At 41.9% G+C, this 26,541-nt stretch overlaps 1 protein-coding gene across 3 annotated transcripts; it reads left to right on the top strand.

Annotated features, from left to right (window-relative positions):
- LOC121530684 (serine/threonine-protein kinase A-Raf-like) lies at window positions 1-25,662 on the top strand. 3 transcript variants are annotated; one of them, XM_041835838.2, is made up of 16 exons: window positions 1-341; window positions 1,344-1,555; window positions 1,944-2,047; window positions 2,336-2,438; window positions 2,657-2,811; window positions 10,748-10,852; window positions 11,655-11,799; window positions 11,999-12,029; window positions 12,141-12,268; window positions 12,491-12,693; window positions 12,943-13,119; window positions 13,411-13,457; window positions 15,446-15,564; window positions 21,291-21,422; window positions 21,699-21,833; window positions 22,020-25,662. In XM_041835838.2, exons 2-16 carry the CDS (start codon window positions 1,445-1,447, stop codon window positions 22,158-22,160), a joined length of 1,836 nt encoding a protein of 611 aa, XP_041691772.1. In that variant the 5' UTR covers window positions 1-341; window positions 1,344-1,444; the 3' UTR covers window positions 22,161-25,662. The 3 variants fall into 3 exon arrangements, with proteins under 3 accessions (XP_041691772.1, XP_041691774.1, XP_041691773.1); XM_041835839.2 differs by having other exon boundaries at window positions 318-341; window positions 1,302-1,555; XM_041835840.2 differs by lacking the exon at window positions 10,748-10,852.
- Window positions 25,663-26,541: the final 879 nt, after the last annotated feature.

Below are 26,541 nucleotides of genomic sequence, written 5' to 3'. Positions count from 1 at the left end.
AGGCCCAACCTCCATTTATTGCATTCAGCTATTTTGCTATTTAAAGTTAATAGTTTTTAATGTGATAGATTCAGATGTAACAATGTTCCCCCCGGATATGTAATAGGTCAACTGAATCATATCACGTCATTTGTCTGTTGCTTACTGTGACATACGTTTTTACAATGTAACTTTAAAAAAATTATGTTTACTTGTAACACCCCCCTGTATGTATCTATTATGTTATCCAATGAACGAGTGTAAATGTGAGAACTGACCTATAGGGAGCGCGCATCACGGAGGTGTTCCGCTTTCCCAGAGATTCTACTTCTGATTGAGAGAATTCAAGATGGCTCCTTCAGGTAAGACTTTATTCCAAAACCAAATTTGCAGTTAGTTGTTTATGAATGAGTCGTTTTGCAATGGTATTGAGTTGCCCATTAATTAAGTAGTTGCTTATGTTATTACGTAAATTAGAGTGAAACAAGCTTTTCGTTACTTGATAGTATCGGACAGCAAAAGTAGCAACTAACGCGCTAGCTGGGTCATAGCTAGCTAGCTAGCTAATCCCTTTCCGCCTCATGAAAGCACTCACTCGAAAATGAAAAAACACCTGACAGGAATTAAGAAACTATTTATAACAGCCTCATCGACGCGGTATTGTCATTTCATCAAAATATTATAAATGAATTGTAATCTTCAGTGGTAGCTATACTGAGAGAAACATTGCTTCCAAAATTTCTAAATGTCAAATTGCTAAGCAGTCAAATCCCATTACTCTATGCTAAGCTAGGATAGCTACGTAATTACCTTGCCAACGATTTTAGCTATAACATTTGTAGCTAACGTTATATACAAAGCCAACAACAAGGCTCCTACGGCACTTCATGCAATCATGCAATTTCGCGTGCACATGAAATGTCTAAGTCAAGAGTCAAACTGCAGCGAGACATGCTGTAGTTAACGTTAACGAGCTATGCCTAGGCTATGTAAAGTTGCCTATAAAGTTAGCTAACTGGTTAGTAGGTTTAACTAGTTGAAGTGTCAAAGTAGTAATCTTCCATGAGAAATAACATTTGCTCGAGCCATTGACAATCTACACCAACTCAGCTGTGTGGTACAAGCAACCCTTTTAGCCAATGTTTTCACTGTGAGCAGCAACATTTTTGGAGATGTAAAAATTAGGCCTCTTCTGTTTATTTACCAGTTCTTTACCTAGTATACACATCAGTGTGGTATCAACCTTGCTAGTTGCAACATACTCTGTCAATCTGTGATCATAATTATGGGCACGTTTGTCTCACTCGGTTGATTGGATTCAGATGGATTGGATCGTAGCTAATTCGTAGCACTGTCTGTCTCAGGTTCCAGGTAAGGGCTCACTCCCCCGGATCCCCAGTGCATGAAGTTCTCCTGCAGTTGAAGCATCTCAGTGCTACCTCCCCTGCTCTTCCTGCCTGTCATCATGTCCTCCAACTCCTCCTCTTGCTCCTCCTCTGGAGAGACCAGTCCAGAGGACGTGCCCCGAGGTGGGGGCACCATCCGCGTCTACCTCCCCAATAAACAGAGGACTGTGGTAAGACTTTCAGAATAATTTTTTTGGCCTTTATATTACAAGTAAAATTAAATTATTTTCAACACTAATGATTCACTACTGCATCAATGACTAACTCCTAGCAGACAGTTGGTGTTGTCCCAGATGGTGCCTAAGGCCCTGTTCCAATCTATTTCTTATCATGTTTCTCAAACATGAGAACACATGATTTACCATAGAGATCCTAATAATTCACTGTGAATATGTGACTCACACAATTTCATAACTGTAAACTGAGTTGGTGCTGTATTTTATTATGTGAAAGTAGTACTCTTTCTCTGACACAACAAGCCACTTGCACACCCTACTTGTAATTGCTAAACTACATAAAACTCCCTTTTGTTCAAACATCTACTGTTTCTGTCTGCAGGTAAATGTTCGCCCCGGGCAGACAGTTTATGACAGTTTGGATAAAGCCCTTAAAGTGAGGGGCCTGAGCCAGGACTGTTGCGCAGTGTTTCGACTCCTAGAGGGGTAAGTGTCTGCCGTAGCCCATTTTAATGTCTTGTTTTTTAAGCATATTTCTTGTCTGATCTGGCAAGGTGTGAGTACAGTTCAATAAGTAAAAGGTTCTAGCAGTGTCTGTTTATGAAATCATCTATAAGTGGTGCATTGTTGATGTGTCTTAACCCTCTATTTACAACCCCAAGATACATTTCTAGCAACATTTCTTTCATGGCAATACAGTTTTCTGATTCAGATGAGTTTTTCTTCAATTTAATTTGTATTTTTTTTTATCTGCCACCCCCCACCCCCCCACAGTCGCAAAAGACTAACTGATTGGAACACTGACATCACCCCGCTGGTAGGAGAAGAGCTGCTGGTAGAGGTGTTGGATGATGTCCCTCTCGCCATGCATAACTTTGTAAGTAGCTCTTGTAAGTGTTTTACCTCTGCATTTGTGTATTGTAAGGCAACACTTATTTTTCCAGTAGTGGTTAACACCAACTTCTGCACATATGTGCCTCTGACTGTGTGGGTTAGAATAGCGGACTTTCCACTACTTTGTCACAACTGTCACCTCACTTTCTCTTCAATTGAAATGTCAGAAAAATACACTTTCACATATTATTTTTATTGCAGGTACGGAAAACCTTCTTTAAGTTGGCCTATTGTGACTTCTGCCACAAGTTTCTGTTCAACGGCTTCAGATGTCAGACATGCGGCTACAAGTTTCACCAGCACTGCAGCAGCAAAGTCCCCACTGTGTGTGTGGACATGGACACAATGACAAAACGGTGAGTCTGTCGAGGACAGGGCTCCAAATTAGCATTTTTCATTGGTAGCACGGTTTGATAGCACAACATAAAATCTAGGAGCACCAGAATATATTTTTTGGAATATTAGCGTTCTACATTGTGTAAAAGCACTACTTATTGAGATGCATTACATAGACAATTTTACCCTGTCTCTTTAAGCACGTCAAGTTTGTGAGTGACGACATGCAAGAGATCTGTCATTCATTCATTGCTATGATCATTGGTCTTCTAAAGCTATCCCTTTTCCTTTCTTTCTGTGCCCCCAAATGTTTAGATGTACTGGTAAAGTAACCAGATTGTTAGCTAGCTAATGAGGTAACCTGACTGAACAAGGTGTAAACAAATGCCCGTAAGTGGTTTTGGAATGACTTGTGACAAAGTTTTTAGGCCCTGTTCATAAACCAACTTTTTGGTCCACCAGCCACTGTGGCAGGTAGATGAAAAAAATCTGCCAGCCACTCAGAATTCTTACCAGTCAATACATTTATTTGGCATAATAACACGAAAAACAAACGTTTTTCCAGGTTTTGGATTTCCCCCAGTTTTATTTTCAGGTTTTCACTTTTAATAGAAAAACAACATTTGGGTGTTATAATTCCACATCAGCAGACCACAATAAAATATTTGGCAGGTATAGTTGCCCTCTAATTTCAATTACGCACCTCAAGAGACTGGTGTTTGGCTGGTGGTGTTTCTGTACTGCATGCGGAATAGAGTTTGCCAAATAAAAGACCACCCGAGTGATACAAATCACCATGATATCATATCATTCTGCCAGTTAACATTTTATTTGGAAAGTTTTATGGGAAAGCCTTTAGAAATGACTGTTTCGGCATTACTAACTGGTAGACACAGGCATTCCCATGCCGTTATGTCTTCAGAAAGTTGCAAGAAATATTCTTTACATGTAGGCTTTGGATTGAATGAATTAATCTGCCCTCGCTTTTTTCTCTAGGGAACTGAGAAACATCTGCACAGTGAAACCTATCATTACAACAATTATCTGGGCACATTTTTAAAATATATACAGTACCAGTCAAAAGTTTGGACACTGTATTTTCTACATTGTAGGATAATAGTGAAGACATCAAAACTATGAAAAAACACATATGGAATCATGTAGTAACCAAAAAAGTGTTAAATAAATCAAAATATATTTTATATTTGAGATTCTTCAAATAGCCACCCTTTGCCTTGATGACAGCTTTACACACTCTTGGCATTCTCTCAACCAGCTTCACCTGGAATGCTTTTCCAACAGTCTTGAAGGAGTTCCCACATATGCTTAGCACTTGTTGGCTGCTTTTCTTTCACTCTGCCGTCCGACTCATCCCAAACCATCTCAATTGGGTTGAGGTTGGGGGATTGTGGAGGCCAGGTCATCTGATGCAGCACTCCATCACTCTCCTTCTTGGTAAAATAGCCCTTACGCAGCCTGAAGGTGTGTTGGGTCATTGTCCTGTTGAAAAACAAATGATAGTCCCACTAAGCCCAAACCAGATGGGATGACGTATCGCTGCAGAATGCTGTGGTAGCCATGCTGGTTAAGTGTCCCTTGAACTCTAAATGAATCACAGACAGTGTCACCAGCAAAGCACCCCCACACCATAACACCTCCTCCATGCTTTACGGTGGGAACTACACATGTAGAGGTCATCCGTTCACCAACACTGCGTCTCACAAAGACACGGCGGTTGGAACCAAAAATCCCCAATTTGGACTCCAGCCCAAAGGACAAATTTCCACCCGTCTAATGTCCATTGCTCGTGTTTCTTGGCCCAAGCAGGTCTCTTCTTCTTATTGGTGTCCTTTAGTAGTGGTTTCTTTGCAGAAATTCGACCATGAAGGCCTGATTCACACAGTCCACTCTGAACAGTTGATGTTGAGATGTGTCTGTGACTTGAACTCTGAAGCATTTATTTGGGCTGCAATTTCTGTGGCTGGTAACTCTAATGAACTTATCCTCTGCAGCAGAGGTAACTCTGGGTCTTCCATTCCTGTGGTGGTCTTCATGAGAGCCAGATTTATCATAGCGCTTGATGGTTTTTGCGACTGCACTTGAAGAAACTTTCAAAGTTCTTGACATTTTCCGTATGTCTTAAAGCTGTATAAGGCCATAAGTGAACAGGAAAACGCTCATCCAGAGGCAGCGCTCCTAGTGGCCGGGGACTTTAATGCAGGGAAACTTAAATCCGTTCTACCTAATTTCTACCAGCATGTTAAATGTGCAACCAGAGGAAAAAAAACTCTAGACCACCTTTACTCCACACACAGAGACGCATACAAAGCTCTCCCTCGCCCTCCATTTGGCAAATCTGACCATAACTCTTTCCTCCTGATTCCTGCTTATAAGCAAAAACTAAAGCAGGAAGCACCAGTGACTCGGTTAATAAAAAAGTGGTCAGATGACGCAGATGCTAAGCTACAGGACTGTTTTGCTAGCACAGACTGGAACATGTTCCAGGATTCTTCAGATAGCATTGAGGAGTACACCACATCAGTCACTGGCTTCATCAATAAGTGCATCGATGATGTCGTCCCCACAGTGACCGTACGTACATACCCCAACCAGAATCCATGGACTACAGGAAACATCCGCACTGAGCTAAAGGGTAGAGCTGCCGCTTTGAAGGAGCGGGACTATAACCCGGACGCTTATAAGAAATCCCGCTATGCCCTCCGATGAACCATCAAACAGGCAAAGAGTCAAGATTGAATCCTACTACACCGGCTCTGACGCTCGTCGGATGTGGCATGGCTTGAAAACGATTACAGACTACAAAGGGAAGCACAGCCGCGAGCTGCCCAGTGACACAATACTTCCAGACGAGCTAAACCACTTCTATGCTCGCTTCGAGGCAAGCAACACTGAAGCATGCATGAGAGCACAAGCTGTTCCGGATGACTATGTGATCACGCTCTCCGTAGCTGATGTGAGTAAGACTTTTAAGCAGGTCAACATTCACAAGGCCGCAGGGCCAGACGGATTACCAGGACATGTACTCCGAGCATGTGCTGACCAACTCGCAAGTGTCTTCACTGACATTTTCAACATGTCCCTGACTGAGTCTGTAATACCAACATGTTTCAAGCAGACCACCATAGTCCCCGTGCCCAATGACTCTAAGATAACCTGCCTAAATGACTACCGACCCATAGCACTGACGTCTGTAGCCATGAAGTTCTTTGAAAGGCTGGTCATGGCTCACATCAACACCATTATCCCAGAAACCCTAGACCCACTCCAATTTGCATACCGCCCCAACAGATCCACAGATGATGCAATCTCTATTGCACTCCACACTGCCCTTTCCCACCTGGACAAGAGGAACACCTACGTCAGAATGCAATTCATTGACTACAGCTCAGCATTCAACACCATAGTGCCCTCAAAGCTCATCACTAAGCTAAGGATCCTGGGACTAAACACCTCCCTCTGCAACTGGATCCTGGACTTCCTGACGGGCCGCCCCCAGGTGGTAAGGGTAGGTAACAACACATCTGCCACACTGATCCTCAACACGGGGGCCCCTCAGGGGTGCGTACTCAGTCCCCTCCTGTACTCCCTGTTCACCCATGACTGCATGGCCAGGCACGACTCCAACACCATCATTAAGTTTGCCGACGACACAACAGTGGTAGGCCTGATCTCTGACAACGATGAGACAGCCTATAGGGAGGAGGTCAGAGACCTGGCCGTGTGGTGCCAGGATAACAACCTCTCCCTCAACGTGACCAAGACAAAGGAGATGATTGTGGACTACAGGAAAAAAAAGAGGACTGAGCACGCCCCCATTCTCATCGACGGGGCTTTAGTGGAACAGGTTGAGAGCTTCAAGTTCCTTGGTGTCCACATCACCAACAAACTATCATGGTCCAAACACACCAAGACAGTCGTGAAGAGGGCACGACAAAGCCTATTCCCCCTCAGGAGACTGAAAAGATTTGGCATGGGTCCTCAGATCCTCAATTTTTTTTACAGCTGCACCATCGAGAGCATCCTGACTGGTTGCATCACCGCCTGGTATGGCAACTGCTTGGCCTCCGACCGCAAGGCACTACAGAGGGTAGTGCGTACGGCCCAGTACATCACTGGGGCCAAGCTTCCTGCCATCCAGGACCTCTATACCAGGCGGTGTCAGAGGAAGGCCCTCAAAATTGTCAAAGACTCCAGCCACCCTAGTCATAGACTGTTCTCTCTGCTACCTCACGGCAAGCGGTACCGGAGTGCCAAGTCTAGGTCCAAAAGACTTCTCAACAGCTTCTACCCCCAAGCCATAAGACTCCTGAACAGCTAATCATGGCTACCCGGACTATTTGCACTGCCCCCCACCCCCACCCCCCACCCCATCTTTTTACGCTGCTGCTACTCTGTTAATTATTTATGCATAGTCACTTTAACTCTACCCACATGTACATATTACTTCAACTACCTCAACTAGCCGGTGCCCCCGCACATTGACTCTGCACCGGTACCCCCCTGTATATATATATATATATATATATAGCCTCCCTACTGTTATTTTATTTTACTTCTGCTCTTTTTTTCTCAACACTTTTTTTGTTGTTTATTTTACTTTTTTATTCAAAATAAATGCACTGTTGGTTAAGGGCTGTAAGTAAGCATTTCACTGTAATGTCTGCATCTATTGTATTCGGCGCATGTGGCCAATAAAATTTGTTTTGATTTGATTTAAAGTAATGATGGACTGTTGTTTTCTGTGCTTATTTGAGCTATTCTTGCCTTAATATGGACTTGGTATTTTACCAAATAGGGCTATCTTCTGTATACCACACCTACCTTGTCACAACACAACTTATTGGCTCAAACGCATTAAGAAGGAAAGAAATTCCACTAATTAACTTTTAAGAAGGCACACCTGTTCATTGAAATGCATTCCAGGTGACTATCTCATGAAGCTGGTCGAGAGAATGCCAAGAGTGTGCAAAGCTGTCATCAAGGCAAAGGGTGGCTATTTGAAGAATCTCAAATATAAAATATAGTTTGATTTGTTTAACACTGTTTTGGTTACTACATGATTCCATATGTGTTATTTCATAGTTTTGATGTCTTCACTATTATTCTACAATGTAAAAATAAAGAACCCTTGAATGAGTAGGTATCTCCAAACTTTTGACTGGTAGTGTATATTTCTTCCTGGTCGCACTGGTGCTCCCAAAATAAAATGTCAGGTCGCACAGCAAAAATCTAGGACCATATGCAACCTAAAGGGTCGTACTTTAGAGCCCTGTCGAGGACATGGAGATGGAACGGGGCTACTGTTCTAGATTGTATGAGTCAATAGTGTGGTGACTATCCAGTACATTGTGATAAGAATTTAAGGGTTGCTTCCTTGTTGGGCTACAGCACATTGCATCCCTATGGGCTAAACTGTTTAGGATAGATGGCCAGTCCCATATGGGTTACCACACAGTTCCTTTTTTATGGCTGTCCCCCTCTGTTTATGCTGCTGAATTTATCTCCCAGGGAGGACTTTGGCTACAGGCCATGATCAATTATTGTGAAGAGATCTAGATTATAGACTACATTTCTTGCGCATACCCTTTTTTAAATTATACATAGTATAGAGCACATACATGTTTAATACAAATTGAGAGTATATTATGTTTAGGGGTAATTTAGACCATATTGCTAATGATAATGGATCAGGAGCTCCTGTTTTACTGTTTAGGCTTGCATTTCTGTCTATATTTAGCCTACTTTTTTTTCTTCATTACCCACCCTTCATGAAGTTTGCAAACTTAAATCTGAAGGGCTAAATGGTTGCTTATTTTGTTTTACTTTATTTATTTCTCAATACCTTAAAATACCCCAAAATATGCTGCTTAAGAGATTTCACAAGTAAGGCTGCCACTCGCCATTATGCTGCAACCGTGTAATGATAGGGGTTGGTGGTTAGGGAAGGAGGGACGTGGGGGGAGGGGGTGTTCTGGGTGGGAAACGACCAATGGGTGGGTTTCCCTGTGGGTCCTGCTTTTTGTTTCACATCCATGGGCTTACTAACACTACTGATAAGCAATGGCAACGCTAGCTACTCTCTCTTGGTATTTGAAAGGCCTAAACTGTCCTATTAAATGTTCCAGCTTTCTTGATATCCTAGCAAGAAACCATGTTGATATAGCAACGCTCCAAGAAACACACCTACTCCAAAAAGACACACACAGAATAAAGAACCATTTGTACAAACTGACTGCTGTTTCATCAGCCCCAAACAAAACTAAAGGTGTAATCATAATGATACATAGGAAACTCAAAAGTACCATTTTTGGTAAAGGCGAAGACCAAGAAGGCAGAATCACTTTCCTTAAATGTATCCATAACGCAAAGAAAATTGTCTTTTATTAATGTGTACACTACAAATTCATATGGTCCTACATTTTTTGGATTCTCTGAACAGCGTATTGTTAGAATTAACTGAATTCCATATGGTTATTGGGACCGACATTAATGCTATTTTGGACATGTGGGACAAATCTAATAAGACCAACTACAATCCACACGCAACCAAGGCTCTCCAGCATATACTCTCTAATTACAACCTCATTGATGCCTGGCAAGCACATAATCCTAAAGCAAAAGAGCACACTTTCTACTCAAACAGGCATAAACCATTCTCACGAATCGATTTCATACAATTATCTACACCTCTATTTTCTTGAATTAAGAAAATAGAAATTAGACAAATGAGCTTGTCTGACCACCGTGCTTACCACTGCCAACTTGAAACTTCAGAATTTCTGTGATCAATTTGAAATTGAACTAAATGAATTCATAATGATCAATAAAAATTCAGTCGATTTACCCCCGGATTCTATTGGATGCCACCAAAGGTTTTATAAAAAATAATGCAACTGCATTTGCATCTGGGTTGAATAAATCACAAAGAAGATACCAGATTTGGAAATGTTAACGGTGTTAGAGCGTTCTCAACAAACACTCTTTTCAGACCAGGTAGCTATTACTCTTTCCAAAATCAAGATGGAACTTAATTTATACTGAACAAAAATGTAAATGCAACATTTAAAGTGTTGGTCCCAATCTACTAAGCAAACATATGGAATTGTTTTAAGATGGGCATATCATTTAACTATTTAATTTAGAATTTTAGGACCCCTTAAGGTATCCCCCCCAAAAAAAATGTGGGATCAAATATTGAATTTGGCCTTTACTACTATAGCTCATAGAAATGAATTGAGTAACACATTCATAAATTGCAAAAAAGACACTCAAAAAATAAATCATCAGGAATAATGTTTAAGTGTCTGTCCTATATCTAGGAGATATAAGAAAGCTCAAGAAATAATAAAAGTGGACACATATTTAACCCCATATGTTTGTTGGCACAAAACTACCTCCATACTTAGACGAGTCACGTGACATTAGTGGGGGTCGTAGAGCGAAACGGAGAACACCGTCATGTTCGAGAGTTTCATCTTTCCATAGTTAGGCCAAACCATTCGGACGCTACAGACGTTTTCGTGAGAAGACAGATTTTGTGTTCTCTTGGTCTGACAAACAGCTCTGTAGCTCTGCCACTTTCCACCGCAGATGTGGAAGTGCGACATAAGGGCGGATGCGGTGATAGAGATGGCCCATGCCAAAAAAACAGACAGATTTTTGTCTTAAGGATTTAACCGGCAGAATATCTTATCAAAATGAATATATTGCCATGGCTTAATTTCTGTAGTTCAACCCCCCCCCCCCAAAGAGACCAAACAAAATAAAAAGTTGCTCACACAAAAATTCCCACAATGTTCTCCATGCATTTTGTTGTGCTTTTCACAAGGTCACCCATATCACGTCATATTTGTTTTACTGTTAGCATTGTGTGACTGGAACAGCTCTCTTTACCCTCTGCTTACCCTCTGTGTGTGTACTGTACCTTGTTTCCAGGTTCACACCTAATCCCTGCACAGATGAGTACCCTCAGATATCCATACTGTTGCCAGACAACTCCATATCCCAGAGCGACATAGCCTTAACCCCAGATTCTTCTGGGTAAGTGGATCTCAACCATAGTCACATGCGTCCCAAAGGACACCCTATTCCCTATATCAGGGATGGGCAACTTTGATGGGGGTGGGTGCAACAAAAAATCTGAACACATGAGAGGCCGTGGTGGCTTGTGGGTCTGCGTACCCACATCCATACCCACACATGCAGTCAGAGCCAGCCCTAGCCTTTTGGGGACCCTAAGTTACATTTTGTTTTGGGGGGTTTCCCCCCACCTTACGAGCAAAACATGTTTTGCGGCCCCCCTCTTGACAGCGGCGATAATATATATTTTTGAGTTAATGTCCTGCAATTCTACAATTTTTTTCATGGGGCGGAGAGAAGATTTTGGAATTTTATAACACATTTCATGCATTCCTACTCATTTTGCCATAGGGTGGAGAGAAATGTTTGCAGTTTTGAATATGATATCTGAGTGAGAGTGACTAACAAAATGAATGGGGGCCCCCCGGTCTGTAATTTGACCATGATTGCTGGCAAGACTAACTTACCAATCTAAAAAGAAAAGTAGCTGACATGGGTTAACTCAGTAAGTTGACACCGACCGACTGAGGTTTATTTTTTTATTTTTTTTGTCTTAGGAAATTGATCTGTGGGCCATGCCTTATATAGTGCACTACTTATCCCATAGGGCTCTGGTCAGAAGTAGTGCACTATAAAGGGAATAGTGTGCCATTTGGGATGCAGACACAGAAACCATATGGTATTGGTGCCCCCTCAAATGGATAACAGTAACTCTTCAGAAATTAACCGAACCTGTTCTGTTGTTCCCCTATGTGTCTTGTAGGCATGGACTTCTGTCACCGACCTCAGCCTTCCTGTTCCCCCCGCCAGTTGTAGATGGACCGTCCCTACAGAGGCATCGGTCCACCTCCACCCCCAACGTCCACATGGTCAGCACAGTGGGCCCTGCCGGCGTCAGCATCATAGAGGTGAGACAGTCACTCCTACAATACAGGGTTTACAAATAAATTCATTAATCCATTTTACAATGGAAATGTGTCTTCTGCTTATTTCTCAACCCCTACAATAGCGTACATCACACACACAGTGGACATCAATGTGAGTCTGTGAATGTTTCATTAATATTAGACGTGAGTGGTTATCCGATGTGTTTCTCTCTCTTTTTAGGAGGCGTTAAAAATACAAAATAATACAATGGGTGAGATTTCAAATCCCATTTCTTTATCCTTACTCATGTCTTTGAGATTATTTTCTACTTGCTCATTTGTCTCAAAACCCGCTCATTTGAATACTGTTATATTATATACAGGTCCTGAACCCTCATCCAAACCCTCCACCAGCCCGCCCTCCCTGGGCTCCCCTGGCAGGAGACCCCCCAAATCCCCCTCAGAGCACAAGGAGCGCAAGCCCTCCTCATCTGACGACAAAAAGAAAGTGGTAAGTAGAGTTTAGATATACCGGCGCTACTAAAACCCTTCTATGGAATGAGAATCTCATCTGGGTGAAAAAAGGTTATGGCATCGCAGTTGTTGCAGTCTTTTGGGGAGATGCCTTCATGACCTTTTCTTTTTTAGTGTCCGAGACTGAACCCTTGGTGCTCGTTGTTAATTAGGGATGGGGATGTTGTTGAAAATGGTGTTAAGTAAAAGTGTGTTTCAGCACCGTGGCGGTTATAGAGACTCAAGTTACTACTGGGAGGTCCACTCTCGAGAAGTCACCGTCCAGAAAAGGATAGGTGCAGGCTCCTTCGGGACGGTCTTCAAGGGAAAGTGGCACGGAGATGTGGCCATCAAGATCCTCAAAGTGACAGAGCCAACACCTGAGCAGCTGCAGGCTTTTAAAAATGAAATGCAAGTCCTAAGGTGAGTACTGTACATTCTTACATTGACAAATGAATTCATGTTTTTTTTTTGGGGGGGGGGTCTTGATATACCATACATTACTCTATTATGGTGCTGTATTGCAATTTACATAGATGTTTTTACTAAAACTGTCATACCATGAGTTACCATGAATGTTGTTGGTAGAACTGTGGAACATGCCGTTTTGGGTGAGATATTGATAGTTATGCAGTGTGTGTTGTGACTGATGTTGGTGTGCCCCCCCCGCAGAAAGACACGCCACGTCAACATTCTGCTGTTCATGGGCTTCATGACTAAGCCTAACTTTGCCATCATCACACAGTGGTGTGAGGGCAGCAGCCTGTACCGCCATCTGCACGTTTCCGAGACCAAGTTTGAAACCATGCGCCGCATCGACGTGGCCAGGCAGACAGCACAGGGCATGGAGTAAGCTATTTCACTTTCAGGGCAGTTATTAAAGTGGCAATCTTAGGATTTGTACATCCATTTATTTATTTTATTTTTATTCATGATATATAGCTATTGATTCTTGAAGAATATAACTTATAAATGCCTCATGAGCTTTGTTCAACTGTCTTTATCACAACACATGGTGCTTTTTACAGTCACAATTGAAAAATATTAACATGCAGTATGTTCTTTTTTAGCTTATCTGCTTTTATATTTACTTTATGTATACATTTAGAAGTAACATATGCCTTTTTTGTGTTTTTTCAGTTATCTTCATGCCAAGAATATAATTCATCGAGACCTGAAATCAAACAGTATCCTTTCTTGAGCTGGGCTTTTACCTCTGAAGTAGAATAAGATGAATTTACACTGAACAATGATCAAACGTAACATGTAACGTGTTGGTCCCATGTTTCATGAGCTGAAATAAAAGAGCCCAGAAATGTTCCATACGCACAAAAAGCTTATTTATCTCACATTTTGTGCACAAATTTGTTTACATTTTAGTCATTTAGCAGGCGCTCTTATCCAGAGCGACTTAGTTAGAGTGCATATATTATTTTTTTCATACTGTTTTACATCCCTGTGAGTGAGCATTTCTCCTTTGCCAAGATAATACATCCACCTGATAGGTGTGGCTTATCAAGAAGCTGATTAAACAGCATGATCGTTACACAGGTGCACCTTGTTTTGGGGACAATAAAAGGCCACTCTAAAATGTGCAGTTTTGTCACACAATACCACAGATGTCTCATATTTTGACGGAGCGTGCAATTGGCAAGCTGACTGCAGGAATGTCCACCAGAGCTGTTGCCAGATAATTGAATTTTAATTTCTCTACCACAAGCCACCTCCAAAATCGTTTTAGAGAATTTGGCAGTACGTCCAACCGGCCTCACAACTGCAGACCACGTGTATGGCGTTGTGTGGGCGAGCAGTTTGCTGTTGTGAACAGAGTGCCCCATGGTGGCGGTGGGGTTAGGTTTACGAACACAATTTCATTTTATCGATGGCAATTTGAATGCACAGAGATACCGTGACGAGATCCTGAGGCCCATTGTCGTGCCATTCATCCGCCGCCATCACTTTATGTTTCAGCATGATAATGCACAGCCCCATGTCGCAAGGATCTGTACACAATTCCTGGAAGCTGAAAATGTCCCAGTTCTTCCATGGCCTGCATACTCACCAGACATGTCACTCAGTGAGCATGTTTGGGATGCTCTGGATCGACGTGTACGCCAACTTGTTCCAGTTCCCGCCAATATCCAGCAACTTTGAACAGCCATTGAAGAGCAGTGGGACAACATTCCACAGGCCACAATCAACAGCCTGATCAACTCTATACGAAGGAGATGTGTCGCGCTGCATGAGGCAAATAGTGGTCACACCAGATACTGACTGGTTTTGTGATCCACGCCCCTACTTTTTTTTTTTAAGGAATCTGTGACCAACAGATGCATATCTGTATTCCCAGTCATGTGAAATCCATAGATTAGGGCATAATTAATTTATTTCAATTGACTGATTTCCTTATGTGAACTGTAACTCAGTAAAATCTTTTAAATTGTTGCATGTTGCGTTTATATTTTTGTTCAGTATAGATTATATGGATAGGGAGGACCTGATCTTAGATCAGCAGTCCTACTCGAAGACTCTTTATGAATACGGGCCCTGAGTTTGGATCTATGGTGTGCGTAACACTTTCTCTAGTGTAGGCCTATGTGGTTGGCCAGAAGCCTAGTTGGAAGCCAATGATGAATGACCACAGAAGCATTTTTGAACACCCTATTTATTTGTGTGTTTTGTCTGTTAGTTCAGTGCTGTGTTCACCACTAACATGAATATTTTTCACCGTGTTCAGTTGTGAAATCTTTGCATCATGATTTTAGTGCTTATATTGTCTGGTGTGAGCCTGTTAAGCTTCAAACTGTGCCAGAGCATCTTGTCTTCTTCCTCTTTTTAAAGGTGAAGTAAAATGTGTTGTGAAGGCTTTCTAGCAAATCAAACATTCATGGAGATTAATTAGAACAAATGTATAAATTTTTCGTATTTGTCAAAATTAATCATAAAATTGATCAAATATTTGTCAGCTCTTCAGAGAAAGATATTTTACCCACCACCAGTATCACTTGAGGCCAATGCTTGTGTCTAAATCTAGATCACCTTTGTAGAATGCTATAAATTTCAAGTCTATTTAGTAGTTTTGAAGGTCGTGTTAACATCACCAGTGTGATTTGCTTTTCCAAATGTATATACCTACCAACCTACCTGTTGCCGTGTTCCTGAGCTCTGTTGTCAGACATCTTCCTCCATGAGGGCTGGACTGTGAAAATCGGGGACTTTGGGCTGGCCACAGTGAAGTCTCGATGGAGTGGCTCCGAGCAGGTAGAACAGCCTAGCGGTTCCATTCTGTGGATGGTAAGTTCCTTGCACTCCTGGGTTGTATTGATTTACAGCACACCGTAGCATACCATAATGCAACAAAAACAAGTGTCTCATTGAACAAGTTCAGGTAGTCCCTTCCCGTTTCGGTCCGTTTTCTTCCGTTAGGTGTCAAGGAAATACGACCTAGATATCACTGGCTGGTAGTGGGGGGTAGCATCATTTAACATCAACTGTCAAACTACATTTAGCCATGTGATTTGTAATGTCTTGAGTTTTCCTAGAGAGTTTAGAGGGGTTGTATTTCTCATGTGTGATTATACTCTTTCAGTATGAAGACCACAGTTGTAACACATCTTCAACTAGAACGGGTACATTTCCTAAAACAGGGTGTCCGCGGGTCCTTAAAGTATTTACATCTTAAATTCATTTATCTGATTTAAAGGCCTTAATAAGTCTTACAATGTCTTCAATTCAGTTTTCAAAGGTCTTAAAAAATGCGACGGAGATGACTACACGGTTTCTGTTATATTGTGCAGCTGCGTAATTGTTGCCACCACGGTAAAAAAAAGAAAAATATATATATATATATGAACATCAAATAATACTTGAGGCACACTTTCAAGATGTTACATCGCTATCTGCATGTGCGCCTCTGTGTGCTCGTCTTGTGCGTGTGCGAGTCGGACTGTTGCAGAGGAGAGAGAAAGGTAGCCTTATACAATTTAAGACAACACTAACTAGAGCCGGGACGATAAACCAAAAATTACCGACACCGACATTGCCCTCCTCTTACGGAAGCAATTTTGCTTATGTCTGTAATTTAGGTGATTAGGCTACACATCGTTCCTGCAGATTTGTTGGTTCTAAAACCAATTTTTGGTCAACAGTGATGTGCATAACCAGGGTTCGTGCGGTCATGAAAATCATGGAAAAGTCGTGACATTTTAAAATTTTGTTTTCCAGGCCTGGAAAAGTTTAGGAAAATTATACAATCCTAAAAGTTTTTAAAAGTCATGGAAATAAATTCCATAATTTCTGTTAATGTAATTTATTCATGCACAGTTGAAAGATTTTATCAATCAAATGAAAATCAACATATCAGCCAGGATCGGAATGACACTTCAGCGCGTTTGTTTGCATCACCTGCATCTGTGCAAGACGAGTGGGCGGTTGCTTAAGGAGAGAGAGACAGCCAGACATTGCAGCAGCAGGTAGGACTATACAATATGATAGAGAATAGACTAATAACTAGGTAACCAATTAAAAACATATCTTGTACCATCTAGGTAACTGTTTAGCTATTATTAGCATGTATTAATGTTTTCGTCATGTCCCCAAAAACTTTCCACCGACACTTGCGAACAAGGCTATACAAAGTTGATTAATTTTTTTTAACATTTACATTTTAGTCATTTATTAGACGCTCTTATCCAGAGCGACTTACAGTTAGTGAGTGCATACATTATAATTTTTTCATACTGGCCCCTCGTGGGAATCGAACCCACAACCCTGGCGTTGCAAACGCCATGCTCTACCAATTGAGCTACATCCCTGCCGGCCATTCCCTCCCCTACCCTGGACGACGCTGGGCCAATTGTGCGCCGCCCCATGAGTCTCCCGTTCGCGGCCGGCTACGACAGAGCCTGGATTCGAACCAGGATCTCTAGTGGCACAGCTAGCACTGCGATGCAGTGCCTTAGACCACTGCGCCACTCGATTAACGATTAATTTGATTAATTTAAACAAGTACTGTTTACAAAACAAACGATGCACTTCACCATTATATTAGTTGAGATTCGGTTCAATCATGCTGAATCAAATCAAAATAATTTGTGAATCGCGAAGAGTAATTTTAGGAAAAAATATTTGACGTAGCCTTTCTTTTCGATTATGTAGCTTCAAAACTTGTTTTGTTGATACTTCCAGTTGATTTGGTAATCCAATGTATGGGACATTGCAACTCAATAGATGCTAGTCAGCCTGCAAGGTAAACACTTCTAAGGTAGCTAAAATTGACTAATCTCAAAAAGGTACATTTCCTGAAGAAAATGTGTGGGCTTGCTTCAGCTGAATACAAATATTTGTATCCTAGCATAGCCATTTTGATCTTTGATATATTGAATGAGCTAATTATTTCAAAAGGAATAAAATTTATTTGGTTGTAATGTTGCAATGTTATACATCAAGGGTGGTCAACCATCCTCCATGAGAGCTAATGGGTGTGCAGGCTTTTATTCCAGTCCCCCTCTAACAAACACATTTTAAAAATTAGCTGCTCAACTGGACCTTGATAAAGTGGCTCTGATGTGTTTGAGCAGGGCTTGATCAAAAGCCTTCACAACCAGTTGCTCTCCAGACTGATGGTTGACCACATGTGTTTTATACAGTTGCTTAACAGGTATTATACTTTGGGGGGGGTAACGACAGGAGATGATACATGGGATCAAAGAGCAGCCTCCCAGTGTCATGTATGAACCCAGATTAACCTGCTTCCTGCAATGAAAGTCACTGCCCTATCCCTGTTTCGCTGCCTCTCCCTCCCCCCTTTGCACATGGAGTGAAGGGAGAGATGCTTTCTGATAATGTGCTGACAGTTGAGCAACATTTAAAAAATGTAATTGTGGGAAAGACTGTTTTTAAAACTACTGTTAAGAGGAAAGTCTCAGGCTTATGTTAGTATAACAATAAGGGTTGTCGCGATACTCAGAGGTATCGTGGCAAGGAAACAAAACATGACGTGAACTGAATTTCCTGAGGAAAACAGTCTTAATGTTGTGGAGTAACTACAATGTTGTTGATACATCCTAAATTTTCTCCTATCACAGCCATTAAACTCTAACTATTTTAAAGTTACCATTGGTCTAATGGTGAAATTCCTGAGCGGTTTCCTTCCTCTCCGGCAACTGAGTTAGGAAGGACGCCTGTATCTTTGTAGTGACTGGGTGTATTGATACACCATCCAAAGTGTAATTAATAACTTCACCATGCTCAAAGGGATATTCAATGTCTGCTTTTTTTATTTGTACCCATCTACCAATAGGTGCCCTTCTTTGGAAAACCTCCCTGGTCTTTGTGGTTGAATCTGTGTTTGAAATGTGTGGGGTACAGAGATGAGGTAGTCATAAAAAAAATCATGTTAAACTATTATTGGACATAGTGAGTCCATGTAACTTAAGCAATTTTTCCTCCTGAACTTATTTAGGCTTGCCATAACAAAGACATTTCAGCTTTTCATTTTTTATTAAACATTTTCCACTTTGACATTATGGGGTATTGTGTGTAGGCCAGTGACAAAATTGGTCAATTTTAATTTCAGGCTGTAACGCATCAAAATGTGAAAAAATTCAAGGGGTGTGAATACCTTCTGTATTTCTCAACTGTCAATATAGAGGAAATAACACCACTTTACAAACGGAGTATGTATACTGAACAAAAATATCAACGCAACATGTAAAGAGTTAGTCCCATGTTTCATGAGCTGAAATAAGAGGCCAGAAATATTCCGTAGGCATAAAAAGCTTATTTCTCTGAAATTGTGTGCACAACTTTGTTTACATCCCTGTTAGTGAGCGTTTCTCCTTTGCTAAGTTAATCCATCCACCTGACAGATGTGGCATATCAAGAATCTGATTAAATAGCATGATCATTACACAGGTGTACATTGTGCTGGGGACAATAAAAGGCCACTCTGAAATGTGCAGTTTTGTCACACAACACAATGCCACAGATGTCTCAAGTTTTGAAGGAGCGTGCAATTGGCATGTTGACTGCAGGAATGTCCACCAGAGCAGTTGCCAGAGAGTTGAATGTTCATTTCTCTACCGTAAGCTGCCTCCAACGTCGTTTTAGAGAATTTGGCAGTATGTCCAACCGGCCTCACAACCACAGACCACGTGTAACCACGCCAGCCTAGGACCTCCACATCCGGCTTCATCACCTGCGGGATCGTCTGAGACCAGCCACCCGGACAGCTGATGAAACTGAGGAGTATTTCTGTCTGTAATAAAGCCCTTTTGTGGGGAATAACTTGTTCTGATTTGCATGGGCCTGGCTCCCCAGTGGGTGGGCCTATGCCCTCCCAGGCCCACCAATGGCTGCGCCCCTGCCCAGTCATGTGACATCCATATATTATGGCCTAATGAATTTATTTCAATTGGATGATTTCCTTATATGAAGTGTAACTCAGGAAAATCGTTGCATTTATATTTTTGTTCAGTGTAATTGAGGCTATGCACCAACGGAACAGAGCGCGTTATTTGCAGTGAATACATCGAATAGCCTATTTTTTTATTTTACCATTATTTAACTAGGCAAGTCAGTTAAGAACAAATTGTTATTTACAATGACGGCCTACACCGGCCAAACCCGGACGACGCTGGGCCAATTGTGCACCGCCCTATGGGACTCCCAATCACGGCCGGTTGTGATACAGCCTGGAATCAAACCAGGTGGTCTGTAGTGACGCCTCAAGCACTGAGATGCAGTGCCTTAGACCGCTGCGCCACTCGGGAGCCCCGAATATAGGCCTACCAATGGAATGTTTTTGTAGGACATTAAATGTACTGTTAGATCAATTGCATGGCTATCCAGCAACAATATCATAATAAGAGTTAGCAATGTGTTGTGAGTTTCCACTTCCTGAGGTGGGAAATTATGTCGCATATATCCTAGGCCAATATGCAGAAAAAACATGCAGGCAAATTCATCTAAAAAAATATATGATTATTCTGGATCCTATTTTGACATGTTGCACATCCAAAATATCCATCATGCATTCCCTGAACATGTTAGATGAAATGACTTCTTTAATGTCTTACCTTGGCACTGGAAAAGGTCGGGCTAGAGCCCTCCCGCTTAGCTACCTTGCTTCTAAGTATAGCCATTTTAACCTGATTCACTGAATGGGATAATTATTTTATTAGACTTTTTGGTTGTAGGCTAATGTTATAGCGTAATACCTCCAGGAGAGCTACTGGGTGTGTAGACTTTACTTCCAACCCTACTCTAACACACCAAATTCTACAAATCAACTGCTCAACAGGCAACAACAGAACCTTGTTAAGATGACACAGGTGTTTTTTGAGCAGTACTGGATCAAAAGTCTGCACACCCAGTGACCTAGCTCTCCAAATGGAGCATTGATAACGTTTTAAACTGTAACAGTGCTGTATATTTGACTAAGGCATTTTTTCACAGTGGTAACGTTGTGGTATTGAGTATCATTATAGCTGGTATTGGTATCGAAGCCAACATTTTCAACACTTAGTTTGTGATCTAGCTAATGATTGTCCCATTGTGGTAGACTAAACAAATACAGATGGGCAACCCCATGCTTCAGCCATCTATAGCCTAGCCACTATGCCACTACAATACACCCGTTAGGCTACAGGAGAATGTTGGGATCGTCTCAAACTAATCATCATCAATCAGAGTATCAAAGCCAATGACACATTTTCTAACTGCCGCTTTACCCACGTGTGTTCCGGCTCTGGCCCAACCCATCAGTTCCTGGACCAATCAGATGGCTCCGAATGTGTTTGCATTCAGTGAAGGGTCAGGGATGTACTCCGATCCAGACTCATTGCAGAGAAGAAACTAACGTCCGTGAGTGTAGCGTTTGGCCGGAGTAAGGGGTTTGGGTAGCCAGGCAAATGGAAAAGGTCTTAGTTTTAAATGCATCTTCATGGAACCTGCAGATGAAATGAAATGTTTGTGCTTGAGTCAGCTGTCCAATGATATGTGTGCGTTTCTGGTTTTAGGCTCCTGAGGTGATCCGGATGCAGGACACCAACCCTTATACGTTTCAGTCAGACGTGTATGGCTACGGGGTGGTCCTGTTTGAGCTGATGTCAGGGACTCTGCCTTATTCCCAGATCAACAACAGAGACCAGGTGAGACGATGATCATGGCAGCAGCAACCTGATTTACGAGAACAAATAATTACAATGAAATTATTACAAGTTTACAAAACACCATAAATATAAAATGAGACTACCGAGAGGACGATAGGAACGGTTTACCTCTTAGTACAGATCTGAAGGGTGCAGCTAACATGTATGCTATTTAAGATCATTCAAATTCAAACGTCTCGTACATAAGAACTGATACTGTTGTGTATTCTATTCCCAACCAGAGACATACATTTACCAACCTGTATTTCCTCTCAGATACTCTTTATGGTTGGACGCGGCTACTTGTCTCCAGACCTCAGTTTGCTGTCCAGTAGCTCACCCAAGTCCATGAAGAGGCTCATCATTGACTGCCTGAAGTTCAAACGTGACGAGAGGCCCCTCTTTCCACAGGTGAGAAGCAGCACTGCCAAAGCATTTGGTCAAAGTCAACAACAGGCTCTTTTACTTATTCTTCTCTTTACTTACTGTTCTTTTATTGTTTTGTTTTATCCATCTCCACCTCCTTGGTTCTTCCTGTTTATGGTTTGAGTGTGAGTACCTTTCCAATTCTACAATGTTTATTTTGTTTCTCCTCAGATCATGTTAGGCATTGAGCAGGTCCAGGACCTGTTACCAAAAATCGAGCGGAGTGCCTCGGAGCCCTCCCTCCACCGGGCTGTGCATGCAGAGGAACTGAACCCACTCCTGTTCCACACCACTCGGCTGATGCCCCTTTGAGCCCTGCCCTTCCAGGCCCCCAGTCACAGGAGCTGTCTGTCCCTCTGTCTGAGAGAGAGAAGGAAAGAGACCACCACTGACGCAAATGTTGGCTGCATTATTCCCATGACAGAAAGAGATTGCACTGACAGCTTCCCATCCCAACACCCCAGAGGCTTCGTACCAAATGGCACCCTATTCCCTACATAGTGCACTACTTTTGACCTGATCCCTATGGGACACTATAAGACTGCCATTTGGGACACAACCCAGCGTTCCCCTTCCTCTGGCACTGGTTGGGGCTCCTCCCACAGACACCACCACCAATAACCCCTCCTCCCACAGACACCACCACCACATATAACCCCTCGTCACGCAGACACTCCAGATCACAACCCCCTGAGCCCTCAGACTCTCCCTACTCCACTTCAGAACACACAGCTCCCCTCCCTTCCCCCTGCTCACAGTCCTACACAAACTGGAACTGCAGAACACACGCTGGCCTAGCCATGTCAGACCCCCTACATTCCTATACTGTAACTGTACATGCATGGCTATGGATTTCTCAAGGCTGCTTTTGGGGGAAGGGACACCAGACTCTTTTTAGTTGTATCATAATGAAGTCAGCGTTCTGAGATTAAGTGCAAGCGATGAAAGAGATATGCTTGCAAAACAACAGAATGCAGAGAAGTGACTTTCACTTGGGTTTTATGACCATATTTTAAATGATTGGTCCTTCTGGTCCCATAACGGTTTTGGTAAATCAGTGTTGTCATGCATTGTTAGAATATGGACATGAATAAGTTGTATTGCTGCTATACAACATGGATTGATATGCCACTTTCTAAGAACAGCAGTTTGGAAGCCGTTAACTGCGGTGTCATATGGGTACAGCGCCATTTTGAAATGCACAGCGGGTCGTGTTCATAGTGCACACCATAGCATAGTGCTTTGCCATCGGAAATCAAAAACAAGTGTTTATTATTGGACAAGGTTAGGTTGTCCCTCCATCTTTCAGTCTGTTTTCTTCCGTTTGGTGCCTAGTGAATACGACCCAGACATGTTCAAACCTGTGCATTGTTTCCATTGAATACATGTAGGTTAGTTCAGCCCAGAGAGCTTCTGTATGGCCATGAAACCTGTAGTCTTAACAGATGAGTAAAGAGTATTATCAATGCTTTACATGCTTACAGTCTGCTGGACTCTCCATTGCACCATGGGGCAGCACTTGTGCTTGCTTTGACTAATCTGGTTAAAACAAGCTGCCTTACTTGTACAGTTGCTTTTTGGTCATTGTAACACTACGCTAATGGCTGTGGTTGAAGTGAAAAGTAGTCTCATCTCTTCCGTGGATGTTTTGGTTTAGTTTAAAATGGGCTAGTCATTATCAATCGTGATCTCTAGTTTGATGTCTGAATCCTGCTTTCAATATAACTTTTTTGTGGGGACTATTAACTTGAAAAGGTCCAAATGTTTGGAACAGTTAAAAACAAATACAAGCCATATTGTTGAGTAGCTTAAACACTTTAGGAAATAGTTGCGTTAAATCAATAATTTATCCTGTTCCTCCTTCCTATTGCTGTTGATTGCGGGCTGCTACTTCAATTGAGCGTTGTACCTAGTGAAAGATGGTTGCTTACTTGGTCCATATTAGCAGTGATTAGCCTATTGGTTTCCAGCTTCTTTCAGTGAAAGTGCATTGATTGCTAAGAAGATGGCTCCATGGTGCAATGGGGTGGGGACGGCAGTTATTTGACTGATGGCAGTTATTTTCAGTTATCTGGCTGCATACTGGTTACAAAAAGAGGCAGATTTGAATTATCAATGGTAACTTAAAAAATATATATATATTTGAACTAACCGTAACTGTGATCTTAACCCATAAGGGGTCTGTTGTTTTTGGTGTTATGTATGCAGATTCTATCATGGGTGGATGGTTACTGAACAAACATAACTGACAGCTTTTATAAAAAGCAGATGATATCCAGGTTTTTAACCTAGATGTTTTAGAGGGGCTGGGCACCCTATTCTGTTATGATGTTGGTGGTTATGATTGGGTTGTATCAATAGGTTTGGCTTGGGGATTTTGGTAGAAAAGGGTTGGAAAAGACTACATTTCTCATCTTATTTATTGATATTGTCATTACATATAGCAGTGTGATGTATCTGCTGTCATGGACCTTTTGGTGGATTAAATGTTTACTGAGTAATAAGAGATCACTCTTTACAGCATTTAAATCATGGATGGTTTGGGTTCTCTCTAACCTAACGGAATGTCCTTTCTAGTCATGGTACTGTCTCAAACTATTCTAATTGATCTTCAGATTTCTGATACGCTGTGTCATGCAGGTGTATTTATTTGGCTTTTGATTACAACAATTTTCTTTTGCTTCTGTTACTTCACCTGTGGCCGCAGTGAGTAATTTACTGGGGTGGGAAAATGTTGTATACACCCACTATACTGCAGATACAGTCTCCTCTTGAGACTTGGGCCACTGGGCTACATTATGTCATTCCCAGGTTTTCCAGAAATCCCGGTTGAGCAGGTAATCCGGAATCCTCCAACTAGGATTTCTGGAAAACTCTGGTACTTTTGGAAAGTTATCAGAATTTTGCAACCCTACCCTCCTCTGGTTAGACCAGGAAACATGGAATGTGTCATTGAAATGGCATGTACTGTTATTATTGCGATATGCAGCAAAAGAAAGAAGAACCATGGAACATATTTTAAGGCATTGCACATCAAACATTAGTTTGTCTTATGATTTGTAGGTCATAAGTAATTGAATAGCCCAAAGGCTGAATGAGACATATCTTTCCAAATGAAATCCCTTTTATAGGCTAGTTTATTTCTTAAAGTATCCAGTGTGTTTAGAGATGTCCATAATGCAGGAATAGTCTAGCATCTTACGTTTGGTGGCAATGCTTTACCATTAATGTAAGTCGGTCGGTTTCTGCTGAATTGATAGTAAATAAGTTTGTCACTCATAGGGACTCTTGTGGCAAGCTCTGTTTTGAATGACCTCGTCATTAGTTTCTTCTGTTGTATGTTTGCAGAAAGGAGGACAAAAGTGCCACATTTACTGGAATTTTGTACAAACTAAATAAAAAAATTGACCTCCCCTGAAATGGACTGTACTAAAGGCATGACGTCACATTGAAGATACCCCTTACTGTGCTTCAGACACAGGGTAATTACAGGGGCAAACAAACCGGACTGTAATATTTGAGCAGAAAATATAATTAATGATCTGTCTGAGTAGTTTTGCATATCTCTAGGTGAATTGAAATAAATGTGTGTATAGTTTCTGAGGTATCAGGGGTGTTCAGTTTGCAATAAATGGTATATTCTGCTGTGTACAGTAAATTTTTTAAATTACAAAATTGTACTTGTTTCTATTTTTTGTGATGGTTTAAAAAAAGAACAATTATTTTAAAATGTAAAGGAAATCTTAGTTGTTTTTTTTTGTCTTAAAATATTGATGCAGGATTTTATTCTTTAAATAAAACTGTGGAATACTTACGGAATACTTAAATGTCTGTTTTTATCCTTTACTTAAAGGCCCAGTGCAGTCAAAACGATGATATACACTACATGCTCAAAAGTATGTGGACACCTGCTTGTCAAACATCATATTCCAAAATTATAGGCATTAATATGGAGTTGGTCCCCCTTTGCTGCTGTAACAGCCTCCACTCTTCTGGGAAGGCTTTCCACTAGATGTTGGAACATTGCTGCGGGGACATGCTGCCATTCAGCCACAAGAGCATTAATGAAGTTGGGCACTGATGTTGGGCGATTAGGCCTGGATCGCAGTTGGCGTTCCATTTCATCCCAAAGGTGTTCGATGGGGTTGAGGTCAGGGCTCTGTGCAGGCCAGTCAAGTTCTTCCTCACCGATCTCGACAAACCATTTCTGTATGGACCTCGCTTTGTGCACGGGGGCATTGTCATGCTGAAACAGGAAAGGGCCTTCCCCAACTGTTGCCACAAAGTTGGAAGCATAGAATCGTGTAGAATATTTGTGTATGCTGTAGCATTAAGATTTCCCTTCACTGGAACTAAGGGGCCTAGCCCGAACCATGAAAAACAGCCCCAGACCATTATTCCTCCTCCACCAAACTTTACAATTGCTTACAGAGGCAGTTTGTAACTCGGTAGTGAGTGTTGCAACCGAGGACAGACGATTTTTACGCGCTTCAGCACTTAACGGTCCCGTTCTGTGAGCTTGTGTGGCCTACCACTTCGCGGCCGTTGTTGCTCCTAGACGTTTCCACTTCACAATAACAGCACTTACAGTTGACCGGGGCAGCTCTAGTAGGGCAGAAATTTGATGAACTGACTTGTTGGAATGGTGGCATCCCATGACGGTGCCACGTTCCAAGTCACTGAGCTCTTCAGT

This window comes from Coregonus clupeaformis, chromosome 18 (genome assembly GCF_020615455.1).
Source record: "Coregonus clupeaformis isolate EN_2021a chromosome 18, ASM2061545v1, whole genome shotgun sequence".
Lineage (NCBI taxonomy): Eukaryota > Metazoa > Chordata > Actinopteri > Salmoniformes > Salmonidae > Coregonus > Coregonus clupeaformis.
The sequence above is the reverse complement of the archived record's forward strand: the minus strand, read 5'-3'. Positions and strand labels throughout refer to the sequence as shown.

Excerpts from the sequence above, each read along its gene's own strand:
- LOC121530684 (XM_041835838.2), top strand. The coding sequence starts at position 1,445 with ATGTCCTCCAACTCCTCCTCTTGCTCCTCCTCTGGAGAGACCAGTCCA. Across the intron at positions 2,812-10,747 it reads ATGGACACAATGACAAAACG|GTTCACACCTAATCCCTGCA; the intron begins GTGAGTCTGTCG and ends CCTTGTTTCCAG. Across the intron at positions 11,800-11,998 it reads CCGGCGTCAGCATCATAGAG|GAGGCGTTAAAAATACAAAA; the intron begins GTGAGACAGTCA and ends CTCTCTTTTTAG.